At 35.4% G+C, this 27,310-nt stretch overlaps 1 protein-coding gene across 3 annotated transcripts in view; it reads right to left on the reverse strand.

Moving 5' to 3' along the window:
* The window catches only part of mr (anaphase promoting complex subunit morula), a 52,751-nt gene continuing 25,441 nt past the window's right edge, over window positions 1-27,310 (reverse strand). For all 3 annotated transcript variants that reach the window (XM_081764480.1, XM_081764479.1, XM_081764481.1), the window contains exons 7-14: window positions 25,738-25,925; window positions 15,221-15,395; window positions 13,618-13,729; window positions 10,271-10,396; window positions 8,897-9,026; window positions 8,241-8,326; window positions 3,615-3,770; window positions 1-348 (exon numbers count right to left, since the gene is read on the reverse strand). In XM_081764480.1, the coding sequence (XP_081620606.1) occupies window positions 142-348; window positions 3,615-3,770; window positions 8,241-8,326; window positions 8,897-9,026; window positions 10,271-10,396; window positions 13,618-13,729; window positions 15,221-15,395; window positions 25,738-25,925 (1,180 nt within the window). In that variant the 3' untranslated portion in view covers window positions 1-141. The remainder of the gene's footprint in view (window positions 349-3,614; window positions 3,771-8,240; window positions 8,327-8,896; window positions 9,027-10,270; window positions 10,397-13,617; window positions 13,730-15,220; window positions 15,396-25,737; window positions 25,926-27,310) is intronic.

The following is a 27,310-nucleotide window of genomic DNA, read 5'->3' on the forward strand; positions in this document are numbered from 1 at the left end:
TTGGTAGTTTATGGTTTATTTTTATTTACTTATTTATTACACACTTTCATCCAACAATTAAATATAATCTCACATCTCAACGAAACAATCTGAACATTTTTCTCATTCATACAAGTTTTAGTTTCTTGTTCGCAGAGGTCTTTAAGTTTTTGGAAGTCGATAATAGCCCCCACTAAACAGCAACTTATGCTCACGAACTTTTCTGTCCAAGAAATGTCTTAACTCTTGGAGACTACATTCATCCGCTGTGGGTCCCTGAGACGCAAACATCTTCAGCATTTGGTGTATCCTTTCCAATGGTAAGGAATCAAGGTTTGTTAACATTCCTACTATATACGACCAAAACACCTGTAAAAACAAATTATATATATATATATATATATATATATATATATATATATATATATATACATTTAATTGGATAAAGCACATGGTGATTTAACACTAAATAGTAAAAACACTGAATACTGACTGTTTTTTTTATGCTCTTTATGTGTATACACTACGGTCGACGTCGATTTTTTCACTGTCATTTCGAAAACATTTTCAAAGTGTCAAAATACTGAGGAATTAAATAGGACCAGAATCAATGCAAAACATACATATTACAGAAACTACAACTACTAATGTAAGCAGGTACTACAAATGTAAGCAGGTATTTTAAGTTTTGTTTGTAAACGTATGCTGCGAGGATGATGTACACTGAAACCTCTGAATAACGGATAACGACGGGACATGATAAATTGTTTCTAAATACTATTAGTTATGATATAAATGCAAATATAGACTAATAGCCAAATACTGTACCCCCTAATGTAATGCTAGAATTTTTGGTGGGTATGCGTTCAACCGTTTTCAAAGCTATATCGTGTACCCACTCCCATTATGCACTCATTCTTTCGCAAATTTTGAGGTAAATATACAAGGATAAATCAAAAAGTAAGGTGAAATTGCCTGTCAAACCCATAGTATTGTGTGTAGCTAATTAATTCTTTTCCATGTTACAGGTAATCTGGTAATAGAAGTGTGACGGCTTGTACAACATTCTATGTCCACCCGTCTGGTGCTGAGAGCAACTCAAAGATGGCGCAACGACTGGAACATTACACCAAGGAGGAAGTGCGCAGTGTCATTCGTTTTTTCTGGGCCAAGGGAACAAAACCATGAGATATTCATCGAGAATTAGTGCAGGTCTACGGAGATAGTGTTATGTCGCTGAAACAAGCGTACGTGCGGTGTAACGCATTTGCAAGTGGTAGGAGTACTGTCACAGATGATGGCAGAAGTGGCAGACCATCAACGTCCATCACCGACACGAATGTGGCTGTCGTCGATGCCATGATTCGTGAAGACAGAAGAGTGCGGTTGCAGGACATTGCCAATGAATTGAATCTCTCTTATGGTTCCGTAAGCGATATCGTCCATGACCAACTGGGCTTCACAAAAGTGTGCGCGCGCTGGATACCCAAGCTTCTGAGTAACGAACACAAAAACCAGCGAATGGGCATTTCCCTGAGCCACCTCACACGTTATGCCGACGAAGGAAATTAATTCCTTCATCGCATCATAACGGGCGATGAAACTCCGATACCTCTATGGACATCTGAATCCAAACGTCAGAGCATGACATGGAAACATCCATCGTCACCACAGGCCAAGAAATGCAAGACAATAGCATCTGCCCAGAAAACAATGGCTACTGTCTTTTGGGACCGTCTCGGTGTTATTCATGTTGAATTTCTGGAAAAGGGTACGACCATTAATGCAGACACCTACTGCCAAACCCTGGACAGGCTGAAAGCAGCCATACGGCAGAAACGGCGGGGGGCACTCCAAGAGGTCGTGTTGTTACTGCATGATAACGCAAGTCCACATACAGCCGAACGGACCCGTACACACCTCCGTGGGTTCAAGTGGGAAATTCTCTATCACCCTCCGTATAGCCCTGATTTAGCCCCGTCGGATTACCATTTGTTCGGCCCCCTGAAGCAACATCTCCGTGGGCAGCGTTTCCAGACACTGACAGAGGCACAACAGGCTACACATACCTGCTTAGGAAATCTGGAACAACATTTCTTTGAACAGGGCATGGATGATTTGGTGCCACGTTGGAACAAATGTTTAGACAACTACGGTTCCTTCTTCGAATAATAGTGTGATACCATACTTCAAACATAGTAAAGCTTCATCGACGTATCTCTGTACGCTTTCCTGTAAATCAACAATTCACCTTACTTTTTGATTCACCCTTGTACGTTGGACTATAAAAATATTAGGTAGGTATAAGCCATATTCGACTCATTATATCTGACTGTGTTCAGTGTTTCAACTACTGAGGGAAATCTCCTGTGTAAAGAAAGAAAAGTATCGCTAGGGAGCGGAAATGAAATCTTTCAGTTTAACGTCGACTGGTTTTTGATCTCGACAATGTTTTCATACACAACGAGAAAGAGAAATATCCAAATACAGAATTTATGCAATATCTGTTTGTATATAAACAGACCACAGGAAGAGAAATGACAGTTTTCACGGATAAAAGTTTGAGTTTTATGTTTTGCGTCCTTATACAGCACCGAAGTTTTGAATTCGGAACCACAACTACAGCTTGAATTTGGTAGAATTAGTGAACGCGTAGACCATCATAGAAGCCAAATTTTACAGTATACACAACAAAAGTGAGGTGTTAAAACAATACAAAATGACTACCATTTAAGCGTGTTACTTGTGTGTTAATTCAACACGCACAACATAACCTTCCGAGCATATCAGAAATAACTAGTAACTGACTGAGAATTTGCATTTCTTTTCATCGTTCGCTATGAGCAAAGCTTTACGCAGTATATTTTTGGCATTTACATCAACTAACGAATATCGCACTATGTTTTCTGTAATCGGTCACGGAAATAGCCTTGTAAGCCTATGAATTGTCTGATAACAGTAACATGAATAGTATTACTGCCATCTGTTCTTCTTATCTGTTATTCTTACAACACACAAGAACAACAGATGGCAGCATCTATCATACACAAGTGGGTATATTGAATAGTGGGTTATGGGTATTGAATTAACCACAAGTAACCACGATAAAGCGCTAGTTATTTTTGTTGTTTGAATACTTCATTCTTTGATGTGTAAGCCGTTCCCCACCGTACTATCTGTCCTCAAAAAGAGATGGATTACAGGAACCACGCCACCTGTCCCCAACGATCGGTGTAAAAATGTGAATAGATTGAGATAAAAGATATGCGCTGCCATATACAGTACATATTTGATGTAAGTTCGTAGCATGTACCAAGCAAATACCGGTAGTGCTGCAATGCGAACTACTCAATTAGGAGTTTACATAACACGTTTAAGAAGAGTTCTGAGTACACCAATCAAACGTTAATAATAGAATAACAATAATTACCGTTAAAAGAATAAAATAAGTCGTTTTGTAATTGAACTCACATTTTGAAAATAACCCTCAATTATTTCACGTATGCTTTTCGGGATCTTTCGAATTCATATACAACGCTGTTTCTTTCTTTTTTCATTTATTAATTAAACAAACTCTGAATAACCAAATAAAGTTAGCATAGAATACAATAAAAATAATATATATATATAATCACCTGTAATTCTTCCTCTCTCTGGTCATGCGCCGACGCCATTGCACTCTCGGCTTCCTCATCTTCGCACACCATTTCGGTGGCCACCGGACACTTGGTTCTCGTTGGACTCTCTTCAACTAACAAGAAAGTATCTGTGCTAACCTCTCGCAACAGACCCTGCAACAAAAACGCATTCAAAGATACAATTCCAAAATAAAAGAAGACGAAGAACGAAAACAGCAAAGTTTAAGTCATGTCAATTGAAATTTACTAGTGAAGTTGAAGTCAACATGAGGTCATTTCGTACTGAAAACATTAATAACTGACAGAGAGAGATCGAAGATAGTGATTAGAGAATACAGTTGTAAAGATATGTGGTTTAAGAAATCACTTTTTGTTTATTTCTTTTTAACACTAAGTACGAGGACCACTCAGAAAGTAAAATCCCTTCGCGCCATGTACAACGCTAGCGGCTCGTGTAGCCGCCATTCGGGGTCAACTTGTCTCAGATAGCTGGCTGTTCACTCTGTATGACGGTTTGTTGTGCTATCAATTCTTTTATTGCTGAAGTCAGTGTTCGAAATTATTTTAAAATTGAATCGACTTCTAAACCTAAGAAATGTCCGCCGATATAGTCACCGCCAAATTAAGCCAGTGTAGTGATCCTTACGACAGTAGCAGACCTCATGTTATTAAAGAAAACACGTTTACGTCTTCAATGGTTTTAATCGGAATTGTTCAACCACACTTTATATAGCCCAGACCTGGCTCCTTCTGATTTTCATCTTTCTATGAAAAACTTTTTAGGAGGAAGGAGTTTTCACAGCGATAAAGTCCTGAAAGAAGAGGTCACTTCTTAGCACAATTGGTTGGCGCTGGAGAAATCTGAGGCAGGGATACAAAAACTCATTACGCGACATGAATGAACATATTTGAATAGTAATAGTCAGGGTTCGAATCAACGACGAGAATGAAGGGGGAGGGGAGTTCTCACTCTCGTCAAGTAATTTTCCCGGCTTGTCAAAGAAGATTTTTTTCTTGCCAGAGATATACATCTATATTACTATGTAAATAAACATTTGAATATATATCTGGAAAGCCCACATCTCTCGTAAAATAGCTTGATTCGAACCCTGGTTTAAGGTATATACTAAGGTTCTGTTAGACACTTTACGTTACTGTCATCATGAAAGAAAATATCAGCAGATAAGTAAACCATCGAAATGATCAGCATATAATAAAACTACAATACGTGTAACATAAAGTACTATATTTTTTCATATTTATATAATGTAAGTTACGTTGTATTTTTTTTTTTTTTTCTTTCTTGAAACATTTTTGCTAATAGTTAATTAATTATAAAACTGGTACAACTTTTCGGACGGAGGAGGTAACTACCTAGAATCTCAATTTGAACACTATTTGGTGAAGTCTACAACTTATTTTCATGTTTATTTTAGTAAAATAAATAAATAAATATTATATACATACATACATACACAAAAATAAACGGTACTTCACAACGTAGTTATTAGATCATTACAAAATAGTATAATTTCAAATAACCAGTGACTTTAAGAAACTGCCCACTTTTATATAGTGGATTACCAACACATATGACATCAAAGTTAACAATTATAAGGACAATTATGAATATTCTTTTAAAAACTATTTATTTTTTATTAATATATTATACATTTTCGTAGTTTTGAATTTGGTTTATTAGACACATTTAACTTTTCTGAAAAAAAAAAAAGAAAAAGAAATGTGGGGAAAACGTATTATCAATTGAATGTCATTTGTTTTGTTATATTTTGAACACAACTTAGAAAATATCCAGCAGCTATTTATTTATGATGTCACAGTATAGGTATAAGAAGGAATTAAACAAACCTTATCCGTAATGTGCTACATAGATTAGAAACAGTTTTGTAAATTAAAATGAATGTCAAATGTTCGATATGACATATTTTTTATTGTTTCAATAACATAATCTTAGTAATGACATGAAGTGCGAACGTGAAATAAAAGAATAGGAATGGCGAAAGAAGCCTTTAGGAGGAAGAAAAGTTTGTTTTGTGGGACCTTGAATAAAGAGTTGAGAAAAAAACTCATAAAATGCTTCGTGTGGAGTGTTGTACTGTATGAGGCGGAAACGTGGACATTACGTAAAGGTGACGAAAATCGACTGGAAGCCTTCGAAATGTGGGTGTGGAGAAGAATGGAAAGAATTAGTTGGGTCGAGCGGAAAACGAATGAGAGAGTGTTAGAAATGGTGGGTGAGAAAAGAACACTTTTAGATATTATTAGGAAGAGGAAGAGAAACTGGTTGGGACATTGCCTAAGAAGAAATTGTATCATGAGAGACGTCCTAGTTGGTATGGTGGCGGGAAAGAGAGGGAGCGGGCGAAGGAGACTACAATTAATGGATGATATTAAAACAGAAAGATCATACGCGAAGACGAAAAGGTTAGCGGAGGACCGTGGAGCATGGAAGCTTCTCAGCTGCGGCAAGTGACCTGCCAATAAAGGCAGAATACCTATGATGATGATGATGATAATAACATAATCAGAGATACACAAGCTAGAATTTTATTCTCGTAACAGAAATTCATATTTAAGCACTATAACATGCCTACCCTCTATATACTTTATTCAGATATATTATGGTGTTTCTTTCCCTTTTATGACTATATCACTGAACTCGTACTACTAATAATATTTGGAAGAAAGAAAACCAATATTCAAATTGGAAATAAATTACTACCGGTATGCTTGTATACTTCAGCTTTACATTGAATGTTTATACCTGGAATGAATTTTGGTATGGTATTCCATACCATCTCAATTCGAGCACTGAAAAAAACAATAAGAAGAATACGTAGGAAAATAAAATTTACGAAAGAAAAACAAGGGAACGCAGAAAAATAAGATGTATTTCACAAAGAATGGGAAAAAGAAAACAATAAAAAGCGAACGCAGGCAAAACTTTTTAGGAAAGAATGGAAAAAGAAAACATTACGATGGGAACGCAGTCAAATATTGTATTTACTAAAAGAATTAGAAACGAACACAATAGAAAGGAACGCAGGAAAATAAAGTGTGTTTTGGAAAGAACAGAAAAATGAAAAAAATTAAGAAGGGAACACAGGAAAAGAAAATGTGTTTAGAAAATAATGAAAAAAGAAAGCAAGAAGGGAACACTTGAAAATGTGTTTGGAAAGAACAAAAAACAAAAAAACAAAACAAAAAAGAAAAAGAAAGAAAAAAGAAAGCAAGAAGAGAACACTTGAAAATGTGTTTAGGAAAGAACGAGAAAAGAAAGAAATAAGGGAACACTGGAAATATATGTTTAGGAAAGAATGAGAAAAGAAATAAGAAGGGAACTGGAAAATATGTTTAGGAAAGAAAAGAAATTGACAACAGTAAGAAAAAACGTAAGAAAACAGAACCTCTTTAGGAAAAAGCAGAAAAAAGAAAATATTACAGGAACGCAGGAAAATATAATGTTTGGGACAGAACGGAAAATGAAAATAATAAGAATAAAATAACACAATTCAGGGAAATAAAGTGTTTGGAAAAGAACAGAAAAATAACACAATAAAGCATCGAGAGGTGGGGGTGGGGTGGGGTGGGGTGTTTAGAAGAAAAATGTCAGCGTCAGCACGTATTTTGAAGAAGATGCATTAATAAATTGGACTGTAATCTGAAGAATGGCGAATTGTTAGATAACACCGCGCGTGACGCTTGTACAAACTAATTTAAGAATATACGATTAGCCCAGGTAGATACGATGGATGTAAGTTTAACGATACACAGGGTTATGACTAATTATACAATATAGATGTGAATAAATTGATTAGAAATGTATATTAAGAAGCAGCATTAAGAGTTCTAGAATGATTAATGGTTGCTATGTAATCAAGCGATGCATATTACTGATGTTAGTTAAACTAACTCGCCAACTAATTGTTTAATAAACATATCACTAAATTTCCAGCTTCTTATAGGACATGTATTGATAGCTGCACTACAAGGAAGTTAACTTTAATTCCCAGTACTCTTTCAAAATGCAAAATATAAATGCTAAAATTCTGTATTTTATGCTGATCCTAATATTAGGATTTTACAATTGATATACACAGGGTATTTCTAAAATATTCATCCGATTTCAAAATTTTAAAGATTGAAGACGGTTAATTGTATTTGAATGAAATCCCTACAGTTTGGAAGGAGGGGTATTTAAATTCATACATATTAGGTCCACACACATATCATCCGTTCGAAAGTGATGCATTAGCTTTGGGAAAATAATACAAATTTGTTACAAAACACAAACTAATTGCAGTTACATCAAGTTTTTAGTTCACTAATCGTCAGTGTGCCTTGGCACATATTAAATAATAGTCAAATTCCCATGGCTTGAATACCGGTGGGAGTGGGCAAGTTGACTAACGAGAGACGTCACTAATGTCCGTTGCTTCTGTAGACTAGTAACATCCCTCGCGAACCAAACGCAACTTGAACACACTCTTTATTCAAACACACTCACTGAAAGCGGAAGAAGACTTTAAACACACCGGTATATTCTGGAAATTACCAGGTGGAAAGAAAAAAAATAGATAGATAAGAAAAAAAGACTATTACCTGAGACTGCCAAAATGTTATTTTTCTTCTCAGCACGGTTGATGGAACTTGCATCACTTGACTCAATTCGTCAATTGTCCACTGATCTAAAATAACAAAATGGTTCTGTTTTAAAAGTGCTGACACTGTGGTATTATAATTTTGGAGAGGGCTACACTGCACTCAAGCATCATTGAACAGAAAAATGCAGGTTTATATATTTTTACATAATAATAATAATAATAATAATAATAATAATAATAATAATAATAATAAAATTAATAATAATAAAATTAATAATAATCATCATCATCATCTCTAAATATTTACCTCAGTGCGCCAAATATTTGTTAAATAAAGTTATCTGAAATTTTGTGAGTGTATGGATTACTTGGAATGAATTTCCGGTAAACTTTGTCACCAGTTAATTTGTTCTTTCTTTTTTAAATTGCAATGTCTAGGTACTTAAAAAATCTTCAATTGTAAATTTTATTTTTGGAATTTTAGTAACATAATCTAACAATCGATCTAGCAGGAGCTGAAACCAGAAACGGTACACATGATTAAAGTAAATTAATATAGTTTGAAAAAAGAAAAACGCTTGGACAGCTCTACATAGCCAAAATGCATTTAAAAAGTGACATAAACAAAATGCCTGTCAAAACAGGTACACTTACTCTTGCTCTGAAAGTGCCATATAATGGTGGCGTGTATTGGAGAGACAGTGAGATTGATTTTTCTGTCCTTCAGCTCTATATCGAGGTTCACAGAACCCAGATGAGGTTTCCAACACAACGTTCGATTGCCCTGAATTAAGAAAATTAACAATTATGTTATATTATATATACTAAGACATCCTTAGATATACACAACAGAAGAAAAATATATGAAGAAAAGTAAATGATAAAACTAAATTTATTATGCCCATATATTTATCTTATGAAAATTTTTAGGAACTGTTTTGTTCGTTACGTCGATCACGATGTACGGAGACAAAACTACCGCTGAAACTAATGTTGATCACTGATCACGTTTCAGTTATATTATTATATTTTATGCCTTCCAGTTTTGATGAAGTAATTATATGGGTGTTGGGACATCATAGTACAGTGGTTAAAGCGTTGGATTCACGTCCGCGTGGTCCCGGGTTCGATTTCCGGCCGGAGCGTCGTGAGGCAACCTGGGGAGTCACGTGAATAAAAGACGTGGCAGCTCCCGATATGCCGGTTAGAGGTAAGGCGACGCAGCAGGTGTTCGTCGCTAGCCTGAACGCAGTTCCACCAGTCGCTAACAGATGGCGTGGAGCGGCTCAGGCCCACAAATCTGGCCGTTACGCTAAGTGGTTTGGGGTAGGTTTAATTATACGAGTACTTTCTAGACAGTGATTATACTCTGGTTTCGTACGATAAAAATTATAAAATTTATGCATTTAATTTCGACTAGTAAAAATCAGAGTTTTAGTTTTGGGGGTTAGGATTTTCTCCATACACAGTAACCGACTAAAGAAACATAAAAAGTACCTGAAAATTTTCACAGCATAAATGTACAGAAATAATAAAGTCAGTTTTATTAAGTTAACAATAGTATACCAGACATTCTCTTTATTACATATAAGAAAAAATTATATATATGTGAACCAAGAATGTTATAAAATAGAGGATCTGCCCATACGTATCTTCATCATATGAACTCAGTGAAGCCAAAAAACAACCGAGCATCGTCCGAGCAGGCACGTCTGATTGGCTTCTCTCGTTTCCACCATGATTGTTGGCTCGAAACATTGCGATCTTAGTGGAGCGAAGTGAGCAGAGCAGGTGTGGCGATGCTGTGACGTATGGCCTCACGATTTTGTTGTGTGGGCAGATCCTCTATTTTATAATATCCTTAGTGTGAACACTGTATTCAATATAGATGATAAGGCTACCCACTAACTGTATCGGACTAAAGTTATAAAATAAATTTTTTTTTCTATAAGAAATGACCCTCCACAAAAACTATAAAATTACAAGGAAAAGACAAAAAAAGCCTACGAAAAGGCAGTTAGTCGTTACCTTTAGTGTTTCAAATGCTCTCGTATAATTTTCAAGATGGTCCATCACCAACTTCGGCAGCTTTAAAGTTTCTTCCTTGAAAGGAGGCCAGAACTGAGCGGACAATATCAAAGCCGACGCTGGAAACTGTTAAAGATACAGAATTACTTTCTAAGTAAATCAATTTACCATTTTTAAATTACATTCCAATATACAACGTAAGTTACAAATCAATTCTCGTTAAGTTTAAGAAAATTTATAATGTACATTGCAGTAAATTAGTGAAACTTAAACACACAGTTTATTATTAACAACTTCGTTAGATTTCATAATAAACAAATGTTTAAGTCATTACATTTTCAATGATATATTTAAATAATACATTTTCAATGATATATTTAAATAATAATCATTATAAAACCAATTACCATTAATATTATTATTCCTACTAATCTCTATCCATACAAATATATAAAAAATATTTATGACTGACTGGACAGTGTAGGATGCATAGTGACCTAGTTGATCCTTGGTTCAATCCCAGGTCAAGTAAGTTTGTGGTGGACAACATCATGTATGTGAGTTTTCTCGGGCTTCTCCCGTTTCCTCATTTCTCCAAATCTTCCATAATAATTCACTTTCAATTATTATTAATCTCCTTTTAACCTAACAGAGCATAATCGTGGGACGTTAAACTAATAAAGATTTTATTTCATTTTTGACTCACCACTCTATCTTCAGTACCACTTTACCAACCCGAGATTGGAAATTTGTATTTTGGTAGTTTTATCAGGTAAGATTTTTATTTTTTAAAAAATGTTCTAAACTTGTTTGTATTCTTAGAAGGTTGCAGTAGTTTCTTTATTTCGGATAAATAAATCGATTAACCTTTTTCAAAATTCACACTAATTTAAATCACATTATGCAGAATTTTCTTCGCATTCTTGTGCTTCAACATCAGTGGTAAATCATTCAACAATGTATTAAAATAAAGTAACGTATTTAAACGCATTACCATATAATTTGAAAATCAACTATATAACATAGGAGGTATCAACTCGTATGTGTTTTCCTACAAAATATGTTTATATAAATGTGACAGTGCACTAACTACATTGATTGTTACCTGGTTATACAGGGTGTTTCAAAACAACACCGACAACGTTTGGGAGGTAATTCCTGACACCACGATAAGACAAAAGGTACAGACCAACCTGGGTGCAGAAACCCGTCATTTCGGAGTTATAGGCTGCCGAAAACTTAAAAACTTTAAAGGTCCACAGCTGCAATACTATGGGATCTACCGTAGTCGGGTAAAGACTTCACTTAGGAACTACTATGTGCGCTATTCAAGAATACATGCTTCAGAATCCTGCGGTAATCACCTAACAATTTTTATAGAGGGAGTTTGGATACGGGCAAATAATATGAAGTACTCACCAATTACCCCTATAAAAATTGAATCATGGATATTTAGATAGGGCACATACTACTTCCTAAGTGAAGTCTCGACCTGGCTGTGGTAGATCCCATAGTATTGAAGCTATGGTCCTTTAAAGTTCTTTTTTTTTCTTTTTTTTTTTTTTTTTTTCATGTTTTCGGCAGCCTATAACTCCGAAATGACGGATTTCTTCACTCAAGTTGATCTATACTTTTTGTCTTATCTTGGTGTCCTCCCAAGCGTTGTCGGCGTTGTTTTGAACACCATGTATATTATTTTTTAATCTTACGGGTAATTGAGAATATTAATTTTGTTAGTAAAGCTCCTCTTGATGACATTAAGTAACATTCATCCGACGACATTTCTGTTCACACGATCTATTAATAAAGCTTTCTCTTACTGTCAAAAATATCAAATTTTTATTAAACTGTAAGAGGAGGGGGAGCTTTAATTTTTAATTTTCTTATTGACATTATTTTTTTTAATGCAGTTCTTATAGTTTTTTAACTTTTTTTTTCTTATCCTTGTCATGATACTAACTAAACTGAAATATAACGAAAAAAGTCTCTTGAATCTTCGGAATTGTTAACATTTTTATTTTTTAATTTCCTTCGTGTTCTTTTACATTCTAAATTAAAAGAAAAAGAAATTAGTCAAAAGTAATAACTGAAATACGAGGGCTATCAGGAAAGTAGCACTGTTTTGGCCTATCGCGGCAGTAGGCGGCGCTAGAGTTGTTATTATGATGTCAGAACGTTGCCACACTCAGTACGCATCCAGCTGTGATAGCGTGAGGACTGTGACGTTCTTACTGTGCTTTATGTGATGTATTACAACGTGCGCTGCAATAGAAAATCCCGCCTCTTGTGAGGTGCATTCTGTGATTAGGTTTTTGTTGGCAAAAAGCCATTATGCCAACTGAAATCCATCGCCAGCTGTGTGAAGTGTACGGATTTTGGAATAACAGGTGAAGGCCGAGTGAGGCATTGATACAATGAGGACAACACACGTCCATACACGGCCATGCGTATTTGAGAGCTCTTAAATGGTTTTGGATGGGAGGTGTTCGATCACTTACCATACAGTCCGGATTTGGCGCCGAGCGATTATCATCTCTTCCCAGCGATGAAGACATGGCTCGCTACAGAACGCTTTGATACTGACGGCGAACTGCACGCCGGTGTACGGTAGTGGTTGAAATCGCACGCGGGCAGATTTCTCCCGCGACGGTATTGAAAAACTTGTGCCACGGTATGATAACTGCCTTAATTTGCATGGCGATTATATGGAAAAATAGTTTAAGAGTGTACCTTTCAAATGTATATAATGAAATTTGGTTTGTGTTCATTCTTTTTTTTTTTTTTTTTTTTTTTTTTTAATTTCAAAATGTCTGTTACTTTCTGGACAATCTTCATGTATTACTCAGGTTTGACAGCTCAGTGACAGAGCGCTTCTCCCTGGTACGAAGGGTTCTTGATCAAGGGCGCCGATTTCTCTGTAAATTTGGGGGGGGGGGGAAGGGGCATTCAGATGCAGAAAGTATATATATGAGGAAAGTATTCTATATATATGAGGATTTTAAAGACAACTTCCATTCAAATTATGCAAAATATTGTATATTCATAAATACACTACGGGGGCCTACATGAACTTTAGGGGGGCACCCTCGGCCTCCCCAGGATTGGCGTCCTTGTTCTTGGTTCGATCACACATAATAATGTGAACTTATGTTGAACAACCTTGTATCCATGTTTTCTCGGGGTTCTTCCGTTTCCTCTATTTCTTACATATCAACCTATTCATTTATCATCAATCAGTATTTACTACGCCTCTCCTTTAGCTCATACGTCATCACTGCAAAATATTAAACGAAGATTTTATTTCATTTTCATTTACATATTACTAAATCTTAAAATGACATACGTACCTCTTGATCGAGGTTGAAATTTGGATCTGAATGCAAGTGATTATTAATTCTGTTAGAATCGTAAACATCTTTCAACATGACTTCACAGTAATGAAGTTGGGCTTCTCCAAACCTGCAGAAAAACAAATTAAATTTTAAATGACCATTATCAAGCATCTACATATAACCCAACAACCTTACCCACAATACCCTTAGCATACTCTGTAATTTAGAACAATTCAAACAGAAATCTTCCTTACAAATTATTATTCAGATACAAATTTATTAAATACTTCATCCTGACCCATAAATCGAACTACTACTTTAAAATCGAAAAACTTGGAATGAACACAAAGAGAACATACAATCGCGGAAATTAGCATTCAAGTTTTCATGTGGATATCACGATTCCAATGACAGTAGGAACTTAGCGGAACATATGAGGTTCAGTTTCCGTGTGGCACTGTTTCGTTCATTACGTATGTGTGAACTTGAGAATTCCACCCCCCAAAGGAGGTAAACCATGTTCTGCGTTGACAAAGCGTTGCAAGAGAATTGTGGAGCTACTTGAATTAAGGGGAAACTAACTTCAGCCAAGGTAGTCACAAATAAGACGTTAAAAGTCGATGCGCTGACTTCAAACCACTTAGCCAAATGTGTGTTATTTCGCAGGTCAACGTTAAATCTGGATAAACAACCTCGATAAGAACTGGGATTGTGTTATACACAGTCTTACTTAGAAATATAGGCTTCACTCAAACACAAAAAACAATTATGCCCTTTAGTCTACAGCAGGGGTTCTCAACCTTTTCCATAGGTATATTTTGGAACATATCTAGTACCTACCTCAAGAACGATTTATGGGCATATCCTGAGGTAAGGGAGTTATTCTTTTCTTTTCAAAAAATAGAGTATCTTATGGATTTTTTAACTACACTTTCATTGAAAAACACTTCCTAAAGGGGATAGGGCCTCCATAAACTTACTCGCCCCGAGCGAGAAACGGTTTAATTCAAGTGCAAGTGCTAATTTTTAGTCACGGAATAAGTTTTTGATTTTTTTTTTTTTTTTTTTTTTTTTTTTTTTAAGAAGTGAACCAGAAATACCCAATAATATACATAGATATAAACTGCTCGTTGGAATTACAAATCCTGCTAAGGTTATCAGAAAAATAAATTACTTAGCGGAACACAAGTTCAACGGCCCAATTGTACACTGTTAGGGAAAAGTTGTAGATACATATATCTTTTATACAATTGTTATTGCCTTAACTACCTTATATGACTAACCTTACAATGCTAATGTGTTTATCCTAAGAGAACTAACTTCAAGAGTGGCTGTTGCACTCACGTTCAGCCGCTCAAAGTACGAAAATCGGTTAATTCACTGAACTTACATATTTATTTGACCACAATATTCAACAATGTGTAAATTATGATATGCTGGCAAACTTATAATCCTCCCAAGCAACATCTAATTTTTATACTTGGAACGACAGAGGATAAGACAACAACTTTCCCTGAAACGGGTTTACTGGGACAAATGGATTGGTACTCTAAACTTAGTAGCATCATTTAGTAAAGAAAAAAATATGCTAGGCGGTACCTATATTTCAGATTATTACCTTAGCTTTAATAGCTCCAGATAGCGTATTTCTTTTTCCGTGTTATAGCTAAATTGTGACAATAGACGATCCGCCAAAAGCGTTCTGTATTCGTTGACGAACAACTCCTTACTGCCATAGACATTCACCAAAATGGAAATGATATCGGACGTCCTTCTACTCTTCGATGTTTTAGCTGCAATACATAATTTTAAAAATAATAATAATAATAACTACACATGGGTAATAATAATACAAACGCATTTGGGAACAAATCTTTTCCATCCTTAGATAAAAAAGTCAAAGAAATTTTAAATAAATTACACACAAACATTTCAAAACTGCACAAACTACGAAACATGCAAGCTTCTTCATGAAAAAAAAAAAAAAAAAAAAAAAAAAAAAAAAAAAAAAAAGACTAGAAACACTGGCTATCTTTTCGAAGGAATTAGGAAGTAAGACATGGCATTTAAACTGGGCAATGGCTATACTAACCAATGCCATATTTTACTGTATTGTTCTTACAAGTAAATTTCGTATTACTTAACAATAAACTTGCACACACCATGTCACAATTCGTTGGTTTAACTTCGAACCTTCCACTTAATTGCGTTCACTCAAAGAATTATTTTGAATAATAATAATAATAATAATAATAATAATAATAATAATAATAATAATAATAATAATAATAATAATAATAATAATAATAATAATAAACTAACTAACTAACTCTATGGTTTATGGAACCCGGAGGTTCAGTGCCGCGTTCACAAAAGCTCTCCACTGACTTCTATCCTTAGCTAATTGAATCCAGTTTCTACTTTGTATTCCAATCTCTGCGAGATTCATCTTAATATTGTCCTCCCATCTGCGCCTAGGTCTTCCTAATGGTCGTTTTCCGATGGGTCTTCCAGTCAGGACTTTGAAAGCGTTTCTACTTTCTTCCATTCTAGCTACCTGACCTGCCCACCTAAGCCTTCTAGACTTGACGACCCTAACACTGTTGGGTAAACCGTATAAATTATGTAGTTCCTTGTTATGAAGTTTCCGCCATTTTCAATTTCCGTTCCTCTTGGGTCCGAATATTCTTCTCAGGATCTTGTTCTCAAATACTTTCAGTCTATGTTCTTCCCTCAGAGTAAGCGACCATGTTTCGCAACCATACAGAACAGGCATGATTATCGTGTTATATATTTTAAGCTTCAAATTCTTCGACATAAGTCGCGACGACAAGAGATATAGTAACACGAATTCCCTGCTTTTAGTCGACATTTAATAATAATAATAATAATAATAATAATAATAATAATAATAATAATAATAATAATAATAATAATAATAATAATAATAATAATAATAATAATAATAATGAGGAGAAGGAGGAGGAGAAGTATGTTTCGTTTCACAGTATGAAACTACAGTAGATTTCCAAATGCAAATTCAATACTCAAATTTCAAGTAGTGCATCTATAATTTCTGGTTGAAACAGAGGAATAAAATCAAAGAAAGAACCTGTTTTTCGAACGCTGAATCTATATTAAAGAGCCATTACTCGCTATCTAATGCTGTTTTTGCTCTATAGAAATTAACATTAAAAGCAGAAGTGGTAAATAATGTCTATCACTTCCGGTTGCAATAGAAAGAATAAAATAGACGTGAAACATATTCTTAGTTCTGAATCAATATATAAAAAATACTACTTGTCGGAACTATTTCCGTTTTATCCACTATATGATGTGTTATAACACAAAAATCATAATTTTTCACCACTTCCGGTTTCAACAGATAGATAAAAGTCGAAATCAAACTCCTTTTTGGGACGATGCCCTGTGTCGAAAACCATTTTTTTGATATCCCTTCCCGTTATTCCTCTACGGAAATACGTACTGAAACCAGAAGTAGTAATAAACTCCAACCACTTACGGTTTTGTTAGAGTGTTGCGGGTGGTGATGGTATGTTTTCCTGAGACGATGAATCGATAGATAAAAGCCGCTTATCGCTCAATCTATTACCGTTTTCGTTCTATGGTGATTCAAGATAAAACCGGAAACAACTGATTTCTACCACTTCCGGCTTGAATAGAGCGTTAACGAAGGAGATGGGACCTATTTTTCGGACGTTGGATTGATTTTAAAAAAATGTTTCTGGATATCTCTCACCGTTTTTGTTTTGTGGAAATCAATATTGCAACTAAAAGTAGTACTAAAATTTTAACCAGTTCCGGTTTCCCTAAATTGCTGAGGGTGGGGATGGCATGTTCTATGGAAATCAGCATTGAAATCGGAAGTCCTAGTACATTTCAAACAGTTCCGGTTTCAGTAGAGTGTTGTAGATGATGATGTGTTCTCTTGAAACGCTGATCCGATTGCACAAAATTGCTTGTCGCTATCTGCTACGGTTTTTGTTCTATGGCGATAAACTTGAAAACCGGAAATGGTTGATTTCTACTACTTTCGGTTTGAATAGAGGATTACCCTCGGCCATGAAACCTCTCCTTGGGATGACGAATCGATTGGAAAACAGCTACTTGATATCTTTAAGTTTTTGCTCTATGAAAATCAGTACTAAGACCGAAAGTAATAGTAAATTCCAACCATCACTTCCGGTTTTAGTACAGTGTTGCAGATGATAATAATATGCTCTTTTGAGACGCTGAATCGATTACAAGAAACCGCTTGTTATCTATTACCTATTTCGTTGTACGGCGAAAACTGTTGACACCGGAAATGGCAAATTTCAACAACTTCTGGTTTGAATATTCTGGTACCTATTCTTGGGACGCTGAATTGATCGCAGAAAACAATTTCTCGATATCTCTTATTGTTTTTGCTCTGATAGACAGACATAATTATTCTTTAAGATTTCCGACACGCATAGCATAGTTTGGAAGCCTAATTATACGAAGATTAATAAGCGCCACTTTAACTACGAAGTGGAAAAATTTCGCCTAAAAGTCTAAAAATAGCCGAGGATGTGCTAACCACGTATCACCAAACTAAAAGCTCATTGTATCCCTCTATTGAGAAGGGATTTATTTCAAACAGCATAGAAACAAAATATTTATACGGTAATACAGTGCTCCAATGAAATATACTTTCTTTTATTTTATTTTTGTAAAGAGTTCTTTTGTGATGTATAAGTTAACAAGTTCAATCCATATTACATAAACGTTGGGGTAGACAAATATCATATTTGGGACTCTCCAGCCTTCATTATTTTATATTCTTTTACTTTTTTTTCAGGTTCTTTAGAGATTGAAAGACAGGCATAAGACGTAGAAAAATGACAAAAAAATTTAAATTTAACGTCCCACGGTTATGCCCTGTGGACTAAAGGAGAGGAACGATAAACGAAAGTGAATGTTTATGAAAAAGTTGATAGAATGGAAATGTGGGAGGAGATGGGAGAACTCAAGGAAACCCATGGGCATGATGTTGTCAAACACAAACTTACATGACCTGGGATCGAATCGTTTGATTTGATTTGATTTGTGAGTTTAGCGTCTCGTTCAGCAGCGAGGCTACATGAGATGTGGACCTATTTTAACGTGGGATCCCAACCACATTAGCTCCCGCTGGAACTTGAACCTGGGTCTCCCACGCCAAAGGCGCGTACGCTAATTGCTTAGCCACGAGGGAGCTCTGGGATCGAATCGTGTATTTACCAGAGTTGAGTACACTTACAACTGAACTATCGTTACCCTATAGGACATTACTCACAATATTTAAGGATGGTTTAAAGGGACAAGTTTTGCCGATAGATGTCACTACAGTCTTAGTATATCTCATGTATTTTTTACTGATACCACATTAAACATGCTGATTGAGTTCTATACCAACGATTTTAATGTTGAAAGATACTATTACATGTGTTATGAACTATATAATCCACAAGATAAAAAGCTGGAACAAAACTAGATGTTGCAGAATATTCTAAACCTTAAACTGTACCAAAAACACTGAATAAATGTTAAATGTCTATGTGTGCATCTAACCAACTCTATCTGCCTCATACTTCTTCTTCTTCTTCTTCTTTTTTTTATCAGTGTTGCCAGTCTTCGAATGCTAAACTAGTTACAACTAAAAGAAATTCCTAACATACTCCCCCCTCTTGATTGAACATAATCAACAATTAAGGAATATAACACAAACTCTACAATATATTAACCAAAAGGAACCAGTTTGGTTATTGAACGTTTGTAAGTCCCAGATTTTGTTTTGACTTTCACTACTCTTACAAGTTCGTCTTGCCCCTTGTACACCTCGTCGACTACTCCCAACTGCCAGGATAAAGGGGGAAGATTGTCTTCTTTCACTAACACTATAGTATTCGGTTTCAAGTTTTGTGATATCTTCTTCCATTTGCTGCGTTGTTGCAGTCCATGGAGATAGTCTATAGACCAACGTTTCCATATGTATTGTTGCATTTGTTGGATACGTTGCCACTTAGAGAGATAAGTTTCCTTAACATCGGTTATATCAGGTTCAGGCAAACTCATTAAGGGTGAACCAATAAGAAAATGGCCAGGACTAAGATAGCTAGGGTCTGTAGGATCACTCGACAAAATGGTGATAGGTCGCGAGTTGAGACATGCTTCTATCTGGGTCAATAAGGTACTTAATTCCTCATATGTGAGTGCAGTATTTCCAATCGCTCTCCTTAGATGATATTTCATTGATTTGACGGCACTTTCCCAGAGACCACCAAAATGTGGAGATCTCGGAGGAATGAAATGCCATGTGATGGCTTCTGAGGCAGCAAATTCACTAATAGAATCCTGAAACGCTTCTGAAGTGAACAGCTTGTATAATGAATTCAACTCATGATTTGCCCTGACAAAATTGGATCCATTATCACTGAAAATATGGGAACACCTTCCTCTTCGAGATATAAATCTTCTAAGTGCTGCTAAGAATGCTGATGCGGTTAGATCAGTTACTAATTCCAAGTGAATAGCTTTAACTGCTAAGCAAATAAATATGGCTATGTATGCCTTGCATCTGACACGACTTCTTGGTGCATTCTTCAAGATCACAGGACCAGCATAATCAATTCCGGTGTTACAAAATGGACGTGAAGGAGTCACTCTAGGTGGTGGAAGTTGACCCATCAATTGTTCTGACGTTACAGCCTTCAGTTTGAAACACGGCAAACATCTGTGTAGCACTGCTTTGATAACTTGTCTAGCACGTGGAATCCAATATTTTTCTCGAAGAGATGCTAAGAGTAATTGTGGTCCAGCATGCAATAAACGCAAATGTTCTGCTGTAATGATAAGTCTAGTTAAATGATGGTCAGTAGGGAGGATCAATTGGTGTTTATTGCTATAGGATAAATCAGAGTGTTCAAGTCGCCCTCCTACTCGCAAAAGACCTTGATTATCAATGAATGGATGTAAATCTCTCAATGAACTGTTTTTGGATACGGAACATCCCGATGACATATCTTGAATTTCTTCATTGTAACAAGTACGTTGAACAATACGAACACACGTTTGTAAGGCTGTCTTTAGCTCATCAGCTGATAATGCATGATTCCTTCTTGTAGATTTATGTGTCACATTGTAAATGAATCTTCGACAATACGCAACAACTCTAAGCAGCTTCCCTAAGGTGGAAAACCCTTCCATAAAGTTCGTTGTATGATTAATATTCACCAATACAGTCTTGGACGTTATCCGCTCCTCTGGAATCTCTATTTCCATCGACGAATTTTCCTTAGGCCACGACACTGGATCCTTTAACCATTCAGGTCCATGCCACCATAATTTGGAATGCTGTAAAAGTGTAGAGCTTACTCCTCTGCTGATAAGATCTGCAGGATTTTGTTGTGACGAAACATGTTTCCAAACACTGATGTTGGTAATTTCTTGAATTTGCGAAACTCTATTTGCTACAAATTGTTTCCAACGATTTGCTGGTGATGCAATCCAAGCTAACACAATTTTAGAATCGGTCCATAAATGAATTTCATCGATTTTCATATCAAGAATAGGGATGGTTTTGTTAACAAGTTTCGCTAAGAGTACTGCACTACATAACTCTAATCGTGGAAGTGTTACTCTTCTGGTTGGAGCAACCTTTGATTTTGAGCACAATAAACAAACATTTATATCACCTGTCTTGTTTTCTGATCTGACATAGATACAAGCTCCGTATGCTTTTTCGCTAGCATCACAAAATCCATGAATTTGAATGTTTGTAACTTGGCCCTGGACTAAGATAAACCTATCAATTTGTATCCTTGTGATGATGGGTATCTCTGCGAATAAATGATTCCAACGTTCCAATAGTCTTTCAGGCAAATCATCATCCCAGTGTACATTGCATAACCATAATTCTTGCAAAAACATTTTGAAAGAAATTACAATTGGACTAATCAGTCCCAAGGGATCGAAAATTGACGCAATGATGCTTGTGACTTCACGCTTTGTAATTCTTTCATTTTTTGATAATGATGTATTTGTTGGTGCCTTACTACAAATCAACAACTTATCTGATGATGGATGCCATTCTAAACCCAATGTCTTGATCCCATCATTCCGATTAAATTGAAATGGAGTTTCCGTCTCTCTCAATTCTGGTGAGACAGCTTCTAATAATTTAGGATGATTTGAACTCCATTTTCGTAGAACAAATCCTGCGCTCTTCAACAAATTGATTAACTCTGATTGTAACACAAGCGCACTTTCGACATCATGACTTCCAGACACTACATCATCAACATAGAAATCACGTTGGATTACTTTAGATGTAACTGGATAGCGCTCTGCCTCTTCTTCTGCCAATAGTTGTAAGCATCCTGTTGTTAAATATGGTGCAGGCCTTGTCCCGAAAGCTACAGTTACTAATTCATAAGTTTTAAAAGGTTCCTTAATTGATTTCCTCCATAGTATTCTTTGAAAGCATGTATCGTCAGGGTGCAATCTTATCTGACGGTACATTTTCTCAATATCTGCACTAAATACAATTTGATGCGTTCTAAAACGCAATACAATAGAGCACATATCTTGTTGGATAGTAGGCCCAGTCAACAGAATATCGTTCAGAGATAAACCGTTTGATGTTTTTGCAGAAGCATCAAACACAATCCTTGTTTTGGTTGTACTACTAGTTGGCTTAAAAACTGGATGATGTGGTAGATAGCACAAATGTTTGTCTTCCTTTGAAGTATTAATTTCTTTCATGTGTCCCAATGTAAGATATTCATCCAAAATTTTACAATAATCTGCATGTAGGGTTTGATTCCTCTGCAACCTACTTTCCAATTGATTGAATCTTCTTAAGGCTTCTTCATATGAGTCTCCCAAATCTTCATGATTTTTCTTAAACGGTAAACGAACTACAAATCTGCCTGTACTATCTCTTCGAGTATTTTCATGGAAGTGTGTCATACATTCTTGTTCTTCTTTACTCATTGTTACAGCGTCTACTTCTTCCAACTCCCAGAATTTACGTAACTGTTGGTCCAACCCATCAACAGTATGAGCCAAACATGCTGTAGTAGGTATTTGGGGATGCTGACTGACAAGTGACTTCGATGATGATGGTGGAATCCTTCCGGCAAGAATCCATCCTAACTTAGTATTTTGTAATATTGGGAAATCACCTTCACGTGCCCTTTGGCCTGGCAACAAAAGTTCAAAGAATATTTCTGCCCCAAGTAGCATATCAATTTTATCTGGCTGGAAGAACAGAGGATCTGCTAGTTGAATATCCTTAGGTAAATTCCAACTATCATAATTGATTAACTCTGCCGGAATGTTACCTGTAATGCGAGGCAAAACTAAAAAATTCATGGTTCTTGAAAAATCTGATACTCTTGACGTTAACGGAATATTTACACAATACTTTGTTTTAGAAGACACATCGTTTATACCTTGTATAGGAACGCAATGCTTATCCTTAGTTAATCTCAATTTCTGTACTAAGGCTTCTGTCACAAAGTTCGATTGAGAACCGTTGTCCAAAAGAACACGACACTGATATGTTACCCCACTACTATCCTTCACATGCACAATAGCTGTTGATAGAATAACCTGAGGAATGCGTTTCATTTTCAAAGTACAATAAGAACCTTGTGATGTTTCTTGCTTACCATTGACTGATCCTGATTGACCTGAGGGATTCTTACTACTTACTAAGTCCTGAATCAGAGAATATTCATCATCTGATTCAAAGTGTAGTAAAGTGTTATGTTTCTTACCACATTTTTTACAAGACCCTGCCTTACAATCCTTAACAAAATGATGCATGCAAACAGTTTATACATAATCTTTGTTTACGAACAAATTCTTGCTTTTCCTTATTACTAGCATGCAAAAAAGACGAACATTGAAATAAAGTATGATTTTGTTTACAAAACATGCATAATTCCTTTGCTGTTACTACATATGTATTACTATTCTGAAAAGACCTTTTGGTCCTGCCTCGCATATCAAGAGTTTTCGCGTCTCTTGTATGCCCATCACTATGAGTTGTCTTGATGCTCTCAAGTGCTTGACACTTATGTTCCAAAAACGAAAATAATTCTGATAATGGGGGAAAAGAAACATTTTCATTTTTTAATTCCCATTCCTTTCGCGTATTGGTGTCTAACTTTGACAAGAAATGATGCGATAGTATCACTTCATCTAGCGGAGTTTCTAAGTTCATAGCCTTAAGCGCATTCAAATTTCTACTGACCGTATTAATAAATTCTCGGAAGTTCTTTGCACTTTCTTTATTAACTGATTCGATGTTCATCAGGCCCTGTATGTATGTAGCTGCTATCAGTCTTTTATTCTCATAACGTTCAACAATTAAATTAAAGGCTACCTCATAATTATTTTCTGTCACTGGTAACGACTCAATTAACTTATACGCTTCTCCCTTCAAGGCTGACCTAAAATAATGAAATTTTTGTATAGCTGGCAACCCGTTATTATTGTGGACCATGACCTTGAAATTGTCGATGAAAGGGAGCCAATTCTGATAGATACCATCAAATAATGGCAATGATAATTTGGGGAGTCTAACTTCACTGACAACACTAGCATTAGTCTCTTTAACGTTTGCGTGCTTTTGTTCATTATACGTGCTAATTAAAGCTTGTATTTGAGAATACACACTATAATACATAGTTTCAAACTCGGCTCGATATGATTCATGTTCTTCCGATTCATCTTCTAGTTCGATCTGACACTGAACATTTTCAAACTTGTCCCACACTTGTTCTAAATGTTTTAAACGAACATGCAGTTCTTGAATATTTTGTGCTGTATCAAATTCCTGCACAAATTTTTGCATCCGGGTGAGTTGTCCTTTATAACTTGCTCTTTGTTTTAGCAATTTACTATTCTCTTTGTCATCCATTTTAACGTACTTGCCAAAAAAAGTGCTTATGATATAATATGTATACAACAAAATTACAGCTAATCGAACAACTGTTGCACTCAATTACAAAACCAAAGTTCGTTGTTAACTTCGCATAACTACAACCACTCACTTTCGTTGCTAACTTGCGTAAGCTACAATCACTCACTACCTATAAGCATTTGAGTCACTACTCCTGGCAACCCTTACTTGTGGATGAATTAACTTTTATTGTTGCTAACTTCTGTCAAGTCACTCACCACACCAATCCACAAACAAATTTACATTGTTTCATTCTTCCAAACAAAGCACGTAGATCACGTTCGTGAAAAGCACAGTTATTAATGAATTGCACACACTACTGGATATTATTTCACTTGTAACTATCATCTGCAAAACATCCAGGCAACGGAGGACCATAAAATGATACCACATTAAACATGCTGATTGAGTTCTATACCAACGATTTTAATGTTGAAAGATACTATTACATGTGTTATGAACTATATAATCCACAAGATAAAAAGCTGGAACAAAACTAGATGTTGCAGAATATTCTAAACCTTAAACTGTACCAAAAACACTGAATAAATGTTAAATGTCTATGTGTGCATCTAACCAACTCTATCTTCCTCATACTTCTTCTTCTTTTTTTTTTGTTATCAGTGTTGCCAGTCTTCGAATGCTAAACTAGTTACAACTAAAAGAAATTCCTAACATTTACCTTTCACGAAAATTCACGATTTCTCTTACAGATTTCAACCTAGAGACCCCAAATTTTTAAAGAATGAACTTCATAACTTATCGAAGGCAACAATCCGTGCCGAATTTTTATTTAGAATTTTCTTCATTCTTGAAACAGTCATATTGTTAAAGGTTTGGATATCCATTTCAACAATCAAGCCATTTCAACAATGAAGAAAATTCTAAATAAAAAATCGGCACGCATTGTTGCCTTGCATAGGTTATGAAGTTCCTTCTCTTAAAAATTTGAAGTTTCTAGGTTGAAATTTGTAAGAGAAATCGTGAATTTTCGTGAAAGGTAAAAAATACATGGGAGGGATACGAAGACTGTAGTGACATCTATCGGCAAAACTTGCCCCTTTACACCAACCTTAAATTACTTTATTAACAACAAATAACGTATATTACACAGATATTTATTAGTTTCGAACACTTACACGGATCAGCATCAACTGGATCTGGATTCCAATTCTCCCAGTTTTCTGTATCATCATCTGATGGACTTCCTTCATCCAATTGTAAACCTTCTCCTCGAACTAATTCATCCGCTAGTTCGCTGGGTCCTTCCTCAGTTAAACTGCTAACTACACAGCGTACTGTGTCGTCTCGACATCGTAAATATTGTCTAGAAATCAAATATTTTACAGTAAGCACACCCAGATTCTTCTTTTAGCAATAACATTATAACTATTTTTTGCAATTATATTATAACTTTCTAATTCAAGAACAGACGGGGATAAAAGATTCTATTTCACGGTGGTGATTATTATTATTATTACGAGAATACAGTATTACGTACTAGATTGCAGAGATCAACAAGAAAATGTAGGAAAAGCTTCTATATGAATGATGTATCTTACTTAGTTGTATAATTGTGTGCTGCAATCAATATATAAAATTACTGAAGAAGATATGTGCAATAAACAGACGATACTTTATCGAGTAAAAATGTTATATGAATCACTGTGTTGGAAAAGATTCAATGCATATCTTTAAGAACATTTCTACATAGTTAATTATATACAATGGACATTCATACTCCAATAGTTGATATAAAACAATTCTGAAATAGGAATGGAAAACAAATTACTTACCATAAAATAATGGAAATATAATCACTCATACTAAAAAGAAAGGCACACTATAAGCACTATCGCTATATGCTTTATCAGATAGGAGAGGGGAAGAAGTACACGTATTAAAAAAATATTTTTAAAAAAATCAATATGAACATTACTGGTTGATTGGATTAGATTCTAGCGTTTCTTTTGGCATCGAGACTATATAAGAGTATGTTTGTTTTTTTCAGCGGTGAAGCTACATGAGACGTGGATCTACAGTACAATGTAAAATTCGAATTACCGTAATGCGTTCAATGCTCCCCCACCGGAAATCAAACCAGGGAGTAGGTACACCAAAGACGCACGTGCTAGCCATCACACCAGCGGGGAAGGGTATATCAGTCGCGGTTTTGCAACTTACAGACACGAGGGAGCTCTGGATCGGTCTCATGTTGCACTATATACATAAAATTTCTTTTCGGAATTCTTTTCTTCCATTATTTCATACTGTGTTATATGATTAGTTACATGAAAAAGTTAGTTACATGTGGTAAATAAATAAATGAACAAAAATAAAATAAATAGAAAAATAAGTAAAAATGAGTGAAATATAATTAAAAGGGTTGGAATTGATGGAAGCACAAAAATTAAGGCAACAATGAATGCAAAATAACAAACAGCATAATAATACAAATTGAAAAAGAGGAAAGCACTATATGTAATGAGTTATCAAATAACTAGTTCTGTTTCCTAATTTAACTCAACAATTAATATACTCTGAGGCTAACGGAGATGTTGATGAAGATGATGAACGAAGTAATGGAATGGAGAGAGAAAACGAGAGAACTCCAAGAAAACTAAGCCCACGGTGTTTATTTACCACAAAGCCCAAATAAATAATAATAAAAAAAAAAAACCTAAAAAACAGAAATAATAATAACAGAAATTG

Source organism: Thermobia domestica, chromosome 7, assembly GCF_964235325.1.
Source record: "Thermobia domestica chromosome 7, izTheDome1.hap1.1, whole genome shotgun sequence".
NCBI lineage: Eukaryota > Metazoa > Arthropoda > Insecta > Zygentoma > Lepismatidae > Thermobia > Thermobia domestica.